Raw genomic sequence first — 14,274 nt, forward strand, 5'->3', positions numbered from 1 at the left:
TGGTCATAGCTGACAACATCTATGACAATGTGCTTTCATATAATATAAGAATATTATATTATCAGAGTTCTGATCATATTCAATGTTGTTTAACTATAGATTATTATGGCCATTTAGAAATTTTTCTTGGTTTTATTTGACTTTGCATCAGTTAATATATAAATCATCATTTTTAGAGTATCATACAATCATTTTTACCTTCAGATACCATAATTTGTTCAGTTATATCCTAGTTGATGAATACTTACTCTTTCCTCAAGTTTTTCACTAACTAAAAATTGCTATTATAAATATTTTTGTATATCCTAGACCTTGGGAGTATATTCAAATAAAGATACATAGTGCTTTTCCTTCTATTATTACAAAATTCAAGAATGGTTGGACAAATTCATAGCAAAAAGAAGGCCAGAAAGTTTTTTATTTTATTAAAAATTCATTCTACTATCACTAACCCTCAGGTCCCACAGTTTTATATACAATTTAGGTGGATCTATTTTTATTTATTTATTTTAGCTGGAACTAGATTTGATGATTACTGCTTTATGATATAGTTTAAGTTCTAGAAGTTACATTTCCTTTGGTTTCTCATCTTTTTTTTTATCTTAAGACCCTAGGACTTTCATTCCCTAAAATGAATTCTCCTATTATTTTTTTTTTTGTTCTATAAACAATGTCTGTTATTTTTATTGGCGTAGCACTACATCTATGCACTATCATTTTTATTATTTTGGTTTGTTCCTCCATTCAAAAAAATCCTTCTTTATTTTCTTAAAGAGTATTGTATAATTGTATAACCCTCTGAGGTGTGTGTGTGTGTGTGTGTGTGTGTGTTAGATGATATACAGGGCCTTTAAGACATCAGAGATGACCATAACATCTTCTATTCTTCTTCATTAACTGTCCTTATTAATTCTTTCCTTCAGAAGTAGTTGAGTATGTATGCTCTTAGTTTGTGTAAAATCCTCAAATTGCAGAAGCTCTCTAATTAGCTCAGCTTCAACCCTAGAATAAACAGGAAAAATCTCTTCCCCTCTCTCAATTTTGAATTGAAATTGACAAAATCACTGTTAATGGACATGTGATATATTAGCAAAACTGAGTAACATAAAAATGCAGAAAAACATTCAACCAAAATTTTAAAGGCTATGATTTACTTCCATCTAGTTACTTCTTTTCTTCCCTTCCATACCTTCATGCAAACAAATGGAGATTTCTAAAGAAAACAATTGAGATTTAAATTGTGTTGTGAAATTTCTCCAGCACTGCTTTCTAGGGAAAAAAAAAAAAAGAAGTACCACTTCACTTTCACCAACTGCCATATTGCTGTGTGGGAAAAAAGGTGAATAACTTACAGATCAAGCACATATTAATCAGAGACTGTTAGCTAAATTAATTGAAGCCTTTAAGGCCTTGGTTTTGGCTTCTCTAGAAGCATGTGATTTTAGATAAGGCCTGGACTACATTCCATTGTCCAAAGAAGGAAGCTATACATTCTACTACATTCTACTGACCAAATAGGGGAAGAGAGCTTATGTGACCAATCATACCATATAGAGGATGGGATTTTTGAGGTTCTTTGTCTGAAATGTATAAATAGTGTGAACATTTTCAAGGGAGTGGCTCTATCCTGCTGTGAAATTTGGCTCACAGACCAGGATGGGGTCCACTTCTCAAGATTCTAATAAATAATTCTGCTTTCTATGAGTAATCTCTAAGTAGTCAATTTAGGTAGGTCTCTTCATCCCAAACACTGCCAATTAAATCATATTTTCTTAGTCCTGGTTCATTCATTCCACCACTTACCTTCTCATTCTCTAGGCTGGCAATTCATTTACTTGCTACTTTCAGGTAGCTGCCTACCCTGTCTGTTGCTTTGCTAGAAGTCTTTATTTCAAGGATACTGGGACTCTAAAACTGACCTCTCTGATAATATCAATAAACAGTTTAGCCCCATGATTCTGTCATCCTTGGAAAGAGGTCTTCCCCAGCCCCTTGATTCCTAGGGAAGATCTATGGAAGTCTATAAGATTTTGGGTCTGAGCAACCGTGTGCAACTTATTTATAATTAAGAGAGGGATTCCCTATATGCCCATACATTTTAGAAATCAGATTTCTATCAGAGAAATTTGTTGCAAATGAAGGGAGCCCTGAAACTCTCTAAAACTCCTTGAAGGACAATTTTGCTTGAATACTGGCCTCTGTAAAAGATCCTGAGTAACAGGTACCACTCCCATTGATAACACTCACTACTGATTAAGCTTCCTATTGAATTAAAAAAGAGTATTCAATTCTATTCAAATTCAACTCAAGCTGTATCCAGTCCTATCAAGAACTGCCCTCAGCTTGTAGCCAAAAGCTTTTATTATAAAAGAGACAATCTTAAACCCTCTCTTTGCAGAGGACCTAATATGCCAAGGAATGTCTCTTCCTGGCCTAACAAGTCTCTACCCACTGGGATAATATTCTCTTCCAACGTTACCCTCTCTTTATCCTCACCTATTTCCCTAATAAGACTTTATACCTCTCAGTCCAGATTTCTCTACTAGAAACTTTACTTCTCTGCCAGGACTCCTCCACTACTTTATTCTCCTGTAGAGACCTTACTTTATCTCTCCATAAGGACTTTGCCACTAAGGAATTCAGCCTTTTTATTCATGCATAGCAAAGGCTGACTTCCCAATGCCAACAACAAACTTCTTTTTATCAGTCTAGCTTTTGGGGTTAGTAAATTCCTTTATGAAGGATCTTTGCACCGCCAGAAGCGGGGTTCCCAAAACTCCCTACCCATGTGCCCAATCCCAAGGGGATTTAGGGAATCCAAACCTCTTCATTTGGTTCCCTGTACCCTGAACCTGTCACTAACCTCATTGTTTAAGTCCCTGACTACCAGGAACCCTAATCTCCTCATTTGGTTCCCTGCATCTATCTCATCACAAAGATTTTATCAGTTAACTTTCATTTTATAGTCATTTTGATTATGACTTCCCTTTCCACTATTTCTTTCTGGATTTTGTAATGTAAAGACATGCTATTAATTTTTATGCATTTATGTAAGTTCTACTTTACGGAAATTATTGTCTCAATAATTTCCTTTGTTGGTTCTGGAAGGTTTTCTGAATAAACCATAATATCCTAGGCAGGTGAGTTTATATTGAGAATACCTCAGCAAAGTGACTCTTTGTTGGCTTTTTTTAAACCAAAGTCAAATCTTTTGTTAAGAATTTTTTTCCTTTTTATTACTATTGAATTTGAAAATAATCAACAAATGAATATTTACATGTACAAAGAACAGAAAATATGAAATTTAATTTCCATTATCTACAGATAATTTTGTGTATTTTAAATTTAACAATTTATTGTTTCAACACTGCTTTGCTTGTCAGCAACTCTTCTTTTCTGTATATAGGTTAATGATTTATTGATGCTTTTTTCCCTTTTCCTTTTTTTTTTTTTAATATCAATGCCATCATTTCCTTCCCATCAAAAGTCCTACCTTGTAACAAATAAACATAATCTCAAAAAACAAATTCACATATTGGGTATAGCCAGGATTATGCTTGTAAATGTTTAACAACTGACTCTGAAAAATAAATATAGGAGTGACAAGACTTTTAAGCTCAATTTTCATTATTAACTATTTTCCCTGAGGCCCTGATTTTGAGTATTTGCTGATTTCTATATAAATTCTTACGCTGAAAACTTAAACCTTTCATGTGAGCTGATTCTAGCTGACTTTAGCATGTCCCTGGTTGTTTCTGAAAATGTTATTCTTCCTTTTAGTCCATAGCTTCTCTCCCAAAAATTTAACTTCATCATTCTTCTCAATAGTAGTCCCTCACTGCCTTCACAATTATTTTCTTTAGAAAGTTGTGGTCATTGAATAAATCATTTTTTAAATCTATTAATTTCATTTTAGATCAGTTCATACTTGTCAGGTCTTTCTGAATGTTCCTTTAATCATTTATTTTCCCCTACTTTCTTATCTATTTATTTTGTTTTGAATTAAACGAACACTAAATAAAATGAGTATTTTCAGAAAAAGATTTTTATATAAAATCATCAATCTCAGTTACATATAACTTGCTTTTCCTTTTAAATATATAAAAAAATCAATATGTAACTTTCAAAGCTCTTCTGCTTTGTCTGTTTTCTTTTGGCCTTCATTCTGTATTTTTTTCCCATGCATTAAAAAAAAAAGTTTCAATAACCTCTTTTCTTTCTTATTAGCAACTCTATTGTCAATACTACTTTGCCTCTCAAAATCACTATTCACAAATTGAAAAGAGGAAAACAAAACTCTTGTAACAATTGTACATAGTTAAAATAAATTCCCATATTTGAAAATGCACCTCTAATTCTTCTTGTTGTTCAGTTGCGTCTAACTCTTCATTTTGAGTTTTCTTGACAAGATACTTGAAGCAAAAACAGCCAAAAGACTTCCTGCCCTCAAGCATCTCTCAATCGAAGGTAGTAGTCTCATAGAGTAGAGAAGCAAACAAATATGTATAAATAAGCAATATGCAGGGTAAATAGGAAATAATTATGAGAGGGATTCCCTATCTCCTTTTTCATTTTGGAAATCAGATCTCCATCAAATTTGTTTCAAAGATTTTATCAATTAACTTTCATTTTGTAGTCATTTTGATTAGGACTTCCTTTTCCACTATTTCCTTCTGGATTTTGTTTGGTTATAAGAAAAAATGCTATTGATTTTTATGCATGTATTTGTAAGTTCTACCTTACTGAAATTACTTTCTCAATAATTTTCTTTGTTGATTCTGAAAGGTTTTCTTAATAAAACAATAACATCCTAGGCAATTGAGTTTATATCTGTTTTTACATTTATGCTTTTAATTTCTTTTCATTGTCTTATTGCCACAACTGGCATTTCTAAAGTATGTCAAATAATTTCTAAAGTATGTCAAATAATTGCAGAGAATGTAGCTTATTCCTGTATTATTTTTATTCAATTTTTTAAAAATACGTAAGTTAACAAACATTAAAAAGGATAACATTTTGGTATACAAAATCCAATACACAAATATACAAATATGTGAAATAATGAATCTTTATTATGTACAGATAGTTTTTAAAAGAAGATTCAACATATTATTTTCAAAACTCTCCTATTTATTTCCTTTTGAACTTGAGCATCATAGATTTAGAGCAGGATCCAATTCCACATTTTGCAAATCAGGAAAATGAGGTAAAAAGTAGTTGAATACTTGTCCAAAGTGACCCAACTAAGTGTCTGAGCCAGGATTCCAATTCAGGTTTTTCTATAGAGCACTATCTGTTCCAATAAACCCTCTTTTCTTTCTTTTTTTTTTTTTTCTTTTCTATTGACAACATTGTAGCCAGTTTCTTTGTCTCCCCCCACCCCCAAACAAAAAAATAAAGACAATGCTGTCAAACAAAACTAGTGGCACATGAGTAAGAGGTGTCTTCTGGATTCTCCAGACTAATGGACGAATATTCCAGTGTTTATTGAGAAAGTTTTCAGGGTCGTTTCATTGCATAATTTTGTTTTCAGTTCTTGGTGTCATGGATCTCTTTGGCAGTCTGATGAAGTTTATGGTCTCTCAGAATGGTTTTAAGTGCATCAAATTAAATAGTAAGATAGCAAAGAAAATCAATTATATTGAAAATAAATGTGTACTTCTTTTCTCATCTAAGTTCATGAATCTCTTGAAATCAAAGATTCTCCATGTTTCTGTTTAATAGGTTGTAACATAAATGAATGTTAACAGCTTTTTTTTAACAGCTTTTTTTCCTGAACTTGTTTATATAATTGATATAGTTTGAAGCAGCTAGGTGGCACAGTGGGTAGAGCACCAGCTCTTTAGTCAGGAGGACCTGAGTTCAAATTTGACCTAAGATACTTAACATTTCCTACCTGTGTGACCCTGGGCAAATCACTTAACTCCAATTGGATCAGCCAATAAATAATAGATATGGTTTGGGGTATTTTTATTTTTAATGTAATTATACTGTTATTTTTTAAAAGATGAACTAACTTTACATTTTGTCGTTTTACATGATATTAAGGCTATTCAAATACTTTCCTATTAGAATTTTGATTTTTCTTTACTTGGTAAATTTGAGGCCCATGTCCATCCTTCTTTTCTCAAAAGAAACACACACACACAAATCACACACAGAGACAAGCTTATTCGGGGATTAAATGTTTGTTAAAAGATTCAAAGGTGTTATGTTCAGACTTTGAGTAGCTAGGATAATGATCATATCATTAACAGAAATTAGAATTTCAAGAATCAAGTTATCTATTAGTTCCTTGTTTTGCGGTACTACAAGAGGAGAAATCATAATTTTGAAATGAGAGGCCATGTAAGGGTAACATTGAGTGGTTCTGGCCCTTACATTCCTCATTTATTAGGTTTTATGGGTTTTCAGTACTACTAACCTACTATAAAAGATAGTATCTCCCTCTTTTCTAATACCAAAATTCTAGTTATATGGAACTCTCTCCTTTTTCTAACAGGTTACAAAAGCAGGAAGAAGGCCAGGGAGGGTGGTTACTTATCCTCTTTTTGCTCCTTCCCACTCTTTTTTTTTTTTTTATGGCAAGTTTTGCAGAAGCAACCAACTTTATTTCAATCCCATTGTAACTAAGTTTATTTATTTTTTAAAATTTATGTAATAGCCTTTTATTTACAGGTTATATGTATGGGTAACTTTATAGCATTGGCAATTACCAAATCTCTTGTTCCAACTTTTCCCCTCTTTCCCCCCCACCTCCTCCCCCAGATGGCAGGATGACCAGTAGATGTTAAATATATTAAAATATAAATTAGATACACAATAAGTATACATGACCAAACCGTTATTTTGCTGTACAAAAAGAATCAGACTCTGAATTATTGTACAATTAGCTTGTGAAGGAAGTCAAAAATGCAGGTGTGCATAAATATAGGGATTGGGAATTCAATGTAATGGTTTTTAGTCATCTCCCAGAGTTATTTTTCTGGGCATAGCTGGTTCAGTTCATTACTGCTCCATTGGAAATGATTTGGTTGATCTCGTTGCTGAGGATGGCCAGGTCCATCAGAACTGGTCATCATATAGTATTGTTGTTGAAGTATATAATGATCTCTTGGTCCTGCTCATTTCACTCAGCTCAGTTCGTGTAAGTCTCTCCAGGCCTTTCTGAAATCATCCTGTTGGTCATTTCTTACAGAACAGTAATATTCCATAATTTTCATATACCACAATTTATTCAGCCATTCTCCAACTGATGGGCATCCATTCAGTTTCCAGTTTCTGGCCACTACAAACAGGGCTGCCACAAACATTTGTGCACATACAGGTCCCTTTCCCTTCTTTATGATCTCTTTGGGATATAAGCCCAGTAGTAACACTGCTGGATCAAAGGGTATGCACAGTTTGATAACTTCCTTCCCACTCTTAAAGGGAGATCTGCTCTGTTGCAAAGCTTACAACACTAGGGTAGGGAGCGGAAATGCAGGGGACAGATACCGCTGGTACTACACATACCGCCTTGGCTACCCAAGTAGCTAATGCCTAGTACTTTTTCTTCTCATCTACCCCAGAATCAGAAGTTGAGCCTTAGGTTTTATCTAGCCATTAGCCACACCCTTTGGGAGGGCAGATTCTGGAAAGTGAATGTTTTATTTTGACCTTTTTGTATTTTTGATTTTCCTGCCCAGCCAAGCTTCTAAAGATTGCTTCTTCCCCTTTCCGGCCAGGGGCAGGGTGGTGGGAGAGGGAGGGAAAGGGAGGAAAAAGAGGGGACAAGAGTCTTCTTAGGAGAGGCTGAAAAGTTTTGGGGCTACTTGTTAACAATCGGTTCTGAACTAAGATAAAGGGGCTTCTTTCCTTCCTTTTGGGTGGATGGGTGCAGTTCGCAGCACAGAGTGCACCTTTGGAACGCCACAGTAGTCTAGCGACCATCCCAATGCTCTGCAATTTAACCACTCTGAACCCCGTAACTGTAGCCTCCAGTCAGGTTCTTCTATTCACAATTTTTCCTCATTTAAAAAAATAAACAATTTATGTTAAATTAACCATATTTTTTTTTTCCTACCAAGAAAAAAAAAAAAAAAAACTTCTGTAATACTGAAACAAAACCAGTTTTCACATCGGCCCCGTCCAAACTGTTTGACATTACAAAACAAACACCAAAACCAATCCAGACCCCTTCCTTTATGATAGGTAGCGCAGGGGGGCAGAGCTCCAGATTTTGGAGTCAGTAATACCTCCGAATTAAAATCTCTGTTCTGGCATAAACTGAATGTCTGATTCTCTCGCCCTCAGTTTCCCCAACTGTAAAATGGGGTTGATGACAACTTACAGACTTTGCTGAAGTGCGAATGAGCTCCCAAAAGGAAAGGGTTTTGTAGAACATAACCGAGCAAGATAATAACAGCTTGCTCCACCAGCATCTGCCTAGCTATAAAGGAATAAAAAAAAACAAAAAAAAAATTACCCATGGCCCATAGTTACGGGAGCTCGTTGTTCTGGAACCACTAGTATAGGAAAGAAAGGGAGGGGGCAGAGGAAGGGAGGGCTCCCGGAGCGCAAGCCCTCCCTCCCTCTCCCCTCTCGCGCCTGCGCGCCTGCGCTTCCGTGTGCTCCTAGCCGGAGGGCCGGGGCTGGGGGGACGGTTGTAGAGATGAGGAGCCGGAGCAACTCGGGAGTCCGTTTGGACGGCTACGCCCGGCTGGTCCAGCAGACGATTCTGTGTTATCAGGTGGGTGCAGAGCCCGCCCCGTTCCGCCCCCACCCTCACGCCCTGCCTCGCTGCTGCAGCTTCCCGGCCCCGGCGTAGAGGGCCGCACCGCTGAGGTCGGGAAGGAGCCGGGGGGCCTAGTATCGCGCTGGCCTGGGCTGGCACTGGAATGGGCCCCCCGAGTTCCCGCTCAGGCCCGCGGGCCTCCCTGTGGCGCAGCGGCTCCGCGACCTCCGGGGGCAGCGTTTGCCCCTCTCCCCCCGGGACATTGGGAAACGGCCCAGCCTGGGCTGGAGGTACCCCTACGCCTGCCCGGAAGTGATTGCGCCCTCCGGGGTCGGGGGCTAGCGACTGACCGAGAGGCCTGTTATGTGACACTAACCTGTCATGAAGAACTCCTGGGGTTCCGTCATGGGGGTGCAAGAGTTCTTCCAGCTCAGTAGATAGCGGTTCTGCCTCACCCCTTCCCCGCTTTTGTCTCCCTTGCTCTATTTCCTTCTCACCTTCCCTGCTCCTGTCTCCCTTTTCCTCTCCTCCTTTCCTTTGCGCGTCGTTCCCCACCTGCGTTTCCATCTGTGCCTCTTCCTTTGGGTTTCTCTCTGTCCCCTTTTCCCCTTTTCTTCCCCTTCCCCCTCTTCTATCTGTTTCATATTCAGTTCTGTTTTCTCATTCTTGATTTTTTTCTTTAGTTTTTCGCCAAGGGGTCTCATTTGATTTTTTAAAATCATTATTATATCTTTTTATGTACAAAACATATGCATAGGTAGTTTTTCCAACATTGACCCTTGCAAAACCTTCTGTTCCAAATTTTCCCTTCCTTCCCCCAACCCCCTCCCCTAGATGGCAGGTAGTCCCATACATGTTAAATGTTAAATACAATATATGTATACATATTTATACAGTAATCTTGCTGCACAAGAAAAATCAGATTGAGAAAGAAGGTAAAAATAACCTGAAAAGAAAAACAAAAATACAAGCAAGCAATAACAGAAAGAATGGAAATGCTCTGTTGTGGTCCACACTCATTTCCCAGTGTTCTTTCAGGGACTGATTAACTGGAACTGATTTTGGTCTTCTCATTGTTGAAGATAGCCTGGTCCATCAGAATTGATCCTCATATAGTATTGTTGTTGTCATGTATAATGATCTCCTGGTTCTGCTCATTTCACTTAGCATAAGTTCTTGTAAGTCTATCCAGGCCTCTCTGAAATCATCCTGTTCATTTCTTACAGTACATTACTGTACAGTATATTCCATAACATTAATATACCACAATTTACTCAGTCATTCTCCAATGATGGGCATCCATTCGCTTTCCATTTTCTAGCCACTATGAAAAAGGGCTGCCACAAACATTTTTGCACATGTGGGTCCCTTTCCCTCCTTTAAGGTCTCTTTGGGATATAAGCCCAGTGGTAACACTTGGCTCAAAGGGTATGCACAGTTTGATAACTTTTTGAGCATAGTTCCAAACTGCTCTCCAGAATGATTAGATGTTCACACTTCCACCAACATTGTATTAGTGTCCTAGTTTTCCCACATCCCTTCTAACATTCGTCATTATCTTTTCCTGTCATCTTAACCAATCTGAGAGGTGTATAGTAATATCTTACCTATGTATCTAAATATCTAAGTGTTGGAAACTTTACAAAGTGTTAAGTCATTAAAATTTATATAGACAATAATTATCTAATTTATCATGGTTCAGTATGATTGATCTGACCCTACATGGAGATGTTATGGGCCAGAACTGGAAACAAGGTACTAAGTGGAATTGAAGAGACAATGTTTAAATCTAGTTTAGAATTGATTTAATCCTACAACAAATAATGGTTTCCCAGTGATATAATGATTGATGTGTACTCGGTGTACAGGATTATAAGCAAGAAGCTCTCAGGGCCAGAGACAGAAGCCCACTCTCAGAGGCAGAGATAGATTCATTCCATATTCTCCCTTTTGTGCTGGCTGGAGACATTCGGAGGGAGCTAGGGGCTGAAGCTCAAGATTTTGAAGGACACAATAAAGGACTAGATTTTAACTCCTGGCTACGTTTGAAGTGTTTATTACTTTAAGCTGAAACTAAGGCTGCCTCCAGAAACCTCCCCAAGAAACTTGCCCCCAGAGAGAATGATCATATTACAAAAAAGAAGAGAACACTACATTTTGGCATCCAAATGTGGGACTGACAGGATCCTGATTTCAGTGGAAAAGCCTCTGATCCTGAATCCAGTGGAAAAGTCTCCTCAACCCAGAAATTAGGATGAGTACAACAAAGAAATTTTGTTTAAAAAAGTTAAAGTAGAATTTCAGCTAAGATAGGACAGATGTTTAGAAAACAGCCTTCTGTTTCGGTTCAAGGCAAATGTTTAGAGAGCATTGTCAAGGTTATGGAAAGGCAAGGTTTGATTATAATTTTGGAGCAGATCACTGAACTTTTAGGAATTGTAAAGCACATATGTCCTTGTCCTTGGTTCTCTACAGAAAAGAATTGGATCCAAATGAGTGGAAATTAGTAGGAGAGCAACTAAGTGAATACTACAATTCTAATCCAAACTCAATGGAGTGGAAATTAGTAGAAGAGGATCTTTATCAATTCTGCAATAAAAATGGACCTGACTCAATTTCCAAAGACACACTTAATACATACAATTAATACAACTGGCTATAAGAAATTATATAAGTGTTAGAATGAAGAAAAAGAAGAAAGAGCAGGAAGGGGAGGTGCTAACTAAACTAGGTGAAAATGAGGAAGAATCAGATAAGAATGGAGTTAAGTACAATTTTGACTGTGATACTTCACAGTAGGAGAAATTAGATAATTCCACATCTCATGACCCTCCCCCCTCAATTAATCCTTCATGGATGGAGGGAAGAGGAGGGGAAGAGGCAGTAATGCAACCAGAACCACCTATTAAGGAGCCTGTGACAAGATTAGAACAGGTATTAATTAAGGCAAAAAATGAAGGAGAAGATATATCTGATTTTATAAATGCATATCCTGTGATTGAAAAGCTTGACTCTTCAGGTCAAAAGGAGAGAAAATACACTCCTTTTAATTTGGAAAAAATTAAAGATTTGAAAAAGGGTTGTACTCTTTATGGGGCTACATCATCTTATGTGAAGATGTTGCTAGATAATTTGTCTTATGAAATCTTAACCCCAAATGATTGGAAATCCATAGCAAGAACATGCTTAGAACCGGGACAAAATTTGTTGTGGCTTTCAGAGTTTCAGGAATTATGTAGGATTCAAGCCCAACGCAATAGGCAAACAGGAGCTATTGGACAAGTTGCTTTTGACCAATTAGATGGTGAAGGTCAGCATGCAGAGAATTCAGAACAGATTTATTATCCCATAACAGTGTATGAGCAAATTTCTAAGGGTGCAATAAAAGTTTGGAGTTACCTCCTTGGACAGAAAGATAGAAGTAAAGCTTTCACAAAAATAGAGCAAGGTCCCAATGAACCTTTTGCAGATTTTGTAGGATGTTGGCAAACAGCTGTAATAAGAACCATTGGAGATAATGCTGCCACAGAAATAATGACTAGACATCTGGCTAAGGAAAATGCCAATGAGGTTTGCAAAAGAATCATATGGGGACTAGACAAAGATGCTCCTTTAGAGGAGATCATAAGACGCTATGCCACAGTGGGCACAAATGCTTATTATACCCAAACTATGATGAACATGGAAAGACAGGGTCCCTCTTGGCAAGGGACTTCTAGAGAAACTCGTCGATGTTTTCAGTGTGGAAAAGTTGAACATATGAGAGCTCATTGTAGATATGGAGATAGAATGAGAAGACAGGGTGAGAGAAAACCCAAAACCCCATGTCCAAAATGTAACCGAGGCTTTCACTTGGGCCTCGTAATGTAGATTGACCCAGAGAAGTGAGAGGCAGGGCCCAGCTCCTAAGTATTAATCAAAAGGCAGGTGTGACATGATGGCAGCTGACGTCACAACCAGAGAGTCTTTAGAAATTCAGGACTCTGATGTGATCAATCAGCCTAAAAGAATTCACATGGCAGAAAGAAATTACAGTTGGGGAGAATACAGGCCTTTTAACCCAAAAAGGCAGTGTCCAGTGCAAACAGTTCCAATGTAATTGCCAGATTATGAGGAGAAATCCCAAAAGTGGTAAATAGAAGGGAATTAGATAGGTTAACTGCCTAGGAGAGAGGGTTTGCTTGTATTTCTACAGATGGAGAAGGAATCAGATGGGTGCCAATGAGCCGTATTCGCCTTGTCCATCAGAGAGAAACAGAAAAAAGAGAAAAACCACAAAACAAAGGAGAAAATTTAAGAAACATCTGACACTGAAAGAGCATGGCTGACAATGAGACTATTAAAAGGACTTTAAAATCTTCAGGAATCATTGGATTCCCTAAAACAAGATGAGAACTGTTTCAATTCTTGAAAGCCAGCAGGAATCATTGTATTCCTTGAGATGAAAAATTGTTGATGAGACTATTGCAGTACTTCAATGCTTGCAGGAATTATTGGATTCCTGGCACATGAACTATGGACAATGGACTCTTTTGGACTATTTCTAGGACTTATGGACATGTATAAATTCTCATGTTGATTCATGTTATTTGTTACATTACTACTAGCCTGTGTTATATTGCTATGTGCTTATGTCATTATGTGTAATACCTCCCATATTAATGGATTTATGTATACCTATTTTAAGTGAGCCTCTTTAGAAACGTGCTAATCTGATTTGATTTCCCATTTCCTTTGGTGTTTTCATCTCCCTTCCTGAGATATCAGGCAGGATGTGACCACCTTCTTTTTATGGTGTTTTCACTTCTTTTTTGAGCGGTCAGGGAAGGCATGATCACCTTCTTTTTGGGATTCTCACCTCCTTAAGAAGTCAGGGAGGTCATGACCACCTTATGTTCTAAATCAAAAGAAAGCGGGAGATGTTGAAATCCTTACAAAGTGTTAAGTCATTGGAATTGATAGAGACAATAATTATCTAATTTAGCATGGTTCATCCTACAAGGAGATGTTATAGGCCAGAACTTGAAACAAGGTACTAAGTGGAATTGAGGAGACAATGTTTAAATCTAGTTTAGAATTGATTTAATCCTACAACAAATAATGGTTTCCCAGTGATATAATGATTGGTGTGTACTCAGTGTACAGCATATAAGCAAGAAGCTCTCAGGGCCAGAGACAGAACCCCACTCTCAGAGGAGGAGACAGATTCATTCCATATTTCACCTTTGTGCTGGCTGGAGACATTCCGAGGGAGCTAGGGGCTGAAGCTCAAGACTTTGAAGGACATAATAAAGGACTGGATTTTAACTCCTGGCTGCATTTGAAGTGATTATTACTTTGAGCTGAAACTAAGGCTGCCTCCAGAAATCTCCCCAAAAAACCTGCTCCCAGAGAGAAAGATCATATTATAAAAAAGAAGAGAACACCACATCCAAGTAATCTTAATTTGGATTCCTCTGATCAATAGTGATTTGGAGGCACCTTTTCATATGACTAGAAAGTTTCAATTTCTTCATCTGAAAATTGTCTGTTTATATCCTTTGACCATTTATCAATTG

General features: G+C 37.3%; 1 protein-coding gene across 2 annotated transcripts in view; it reads left to right on the forward strand.

Annotated features, from left to right (window-relative positions):
* The first annotated feature begins 8,580 nt into the window (after positions 1-8,580).
* The window catches only part of PHKA2 (phosphorylase kinase regulatory subunit alpha 2), a 128,479-nt gene continuing 122,785 nt past the window's right edge, over positions 8,581-14,274 (forward strand). For both annotated transcript variants that reach the window (XM_031958910.1, XM_031958911.1), the window contains exon 1: positions 8,581-8,731. In XM_031958910.1, coding sequence (XP_031814770.1) covers positions 8,654-8,731 — 78 coding nt within the window. In that variant the 5' untranslated portion in view covers positions 8,581-8,653. The remainder of the gene's footprint in view (positions 8,732-14,274) is intronic.

Source organism: Sarcophilus harrisii, chromosome 3 (genome assembly GCF_902635505.1).
Source record: "Sarcophilus harrisii chromosome 3, mSarHar1.11, whole genome shotgun sequence".
Lineage (NCBI taxonomy): Eukaryota > Metazoa > Chordata > Mammalia > Dasyuromorphia > Dasyuridae > Sarcophilus > Sarcophilus harrisii.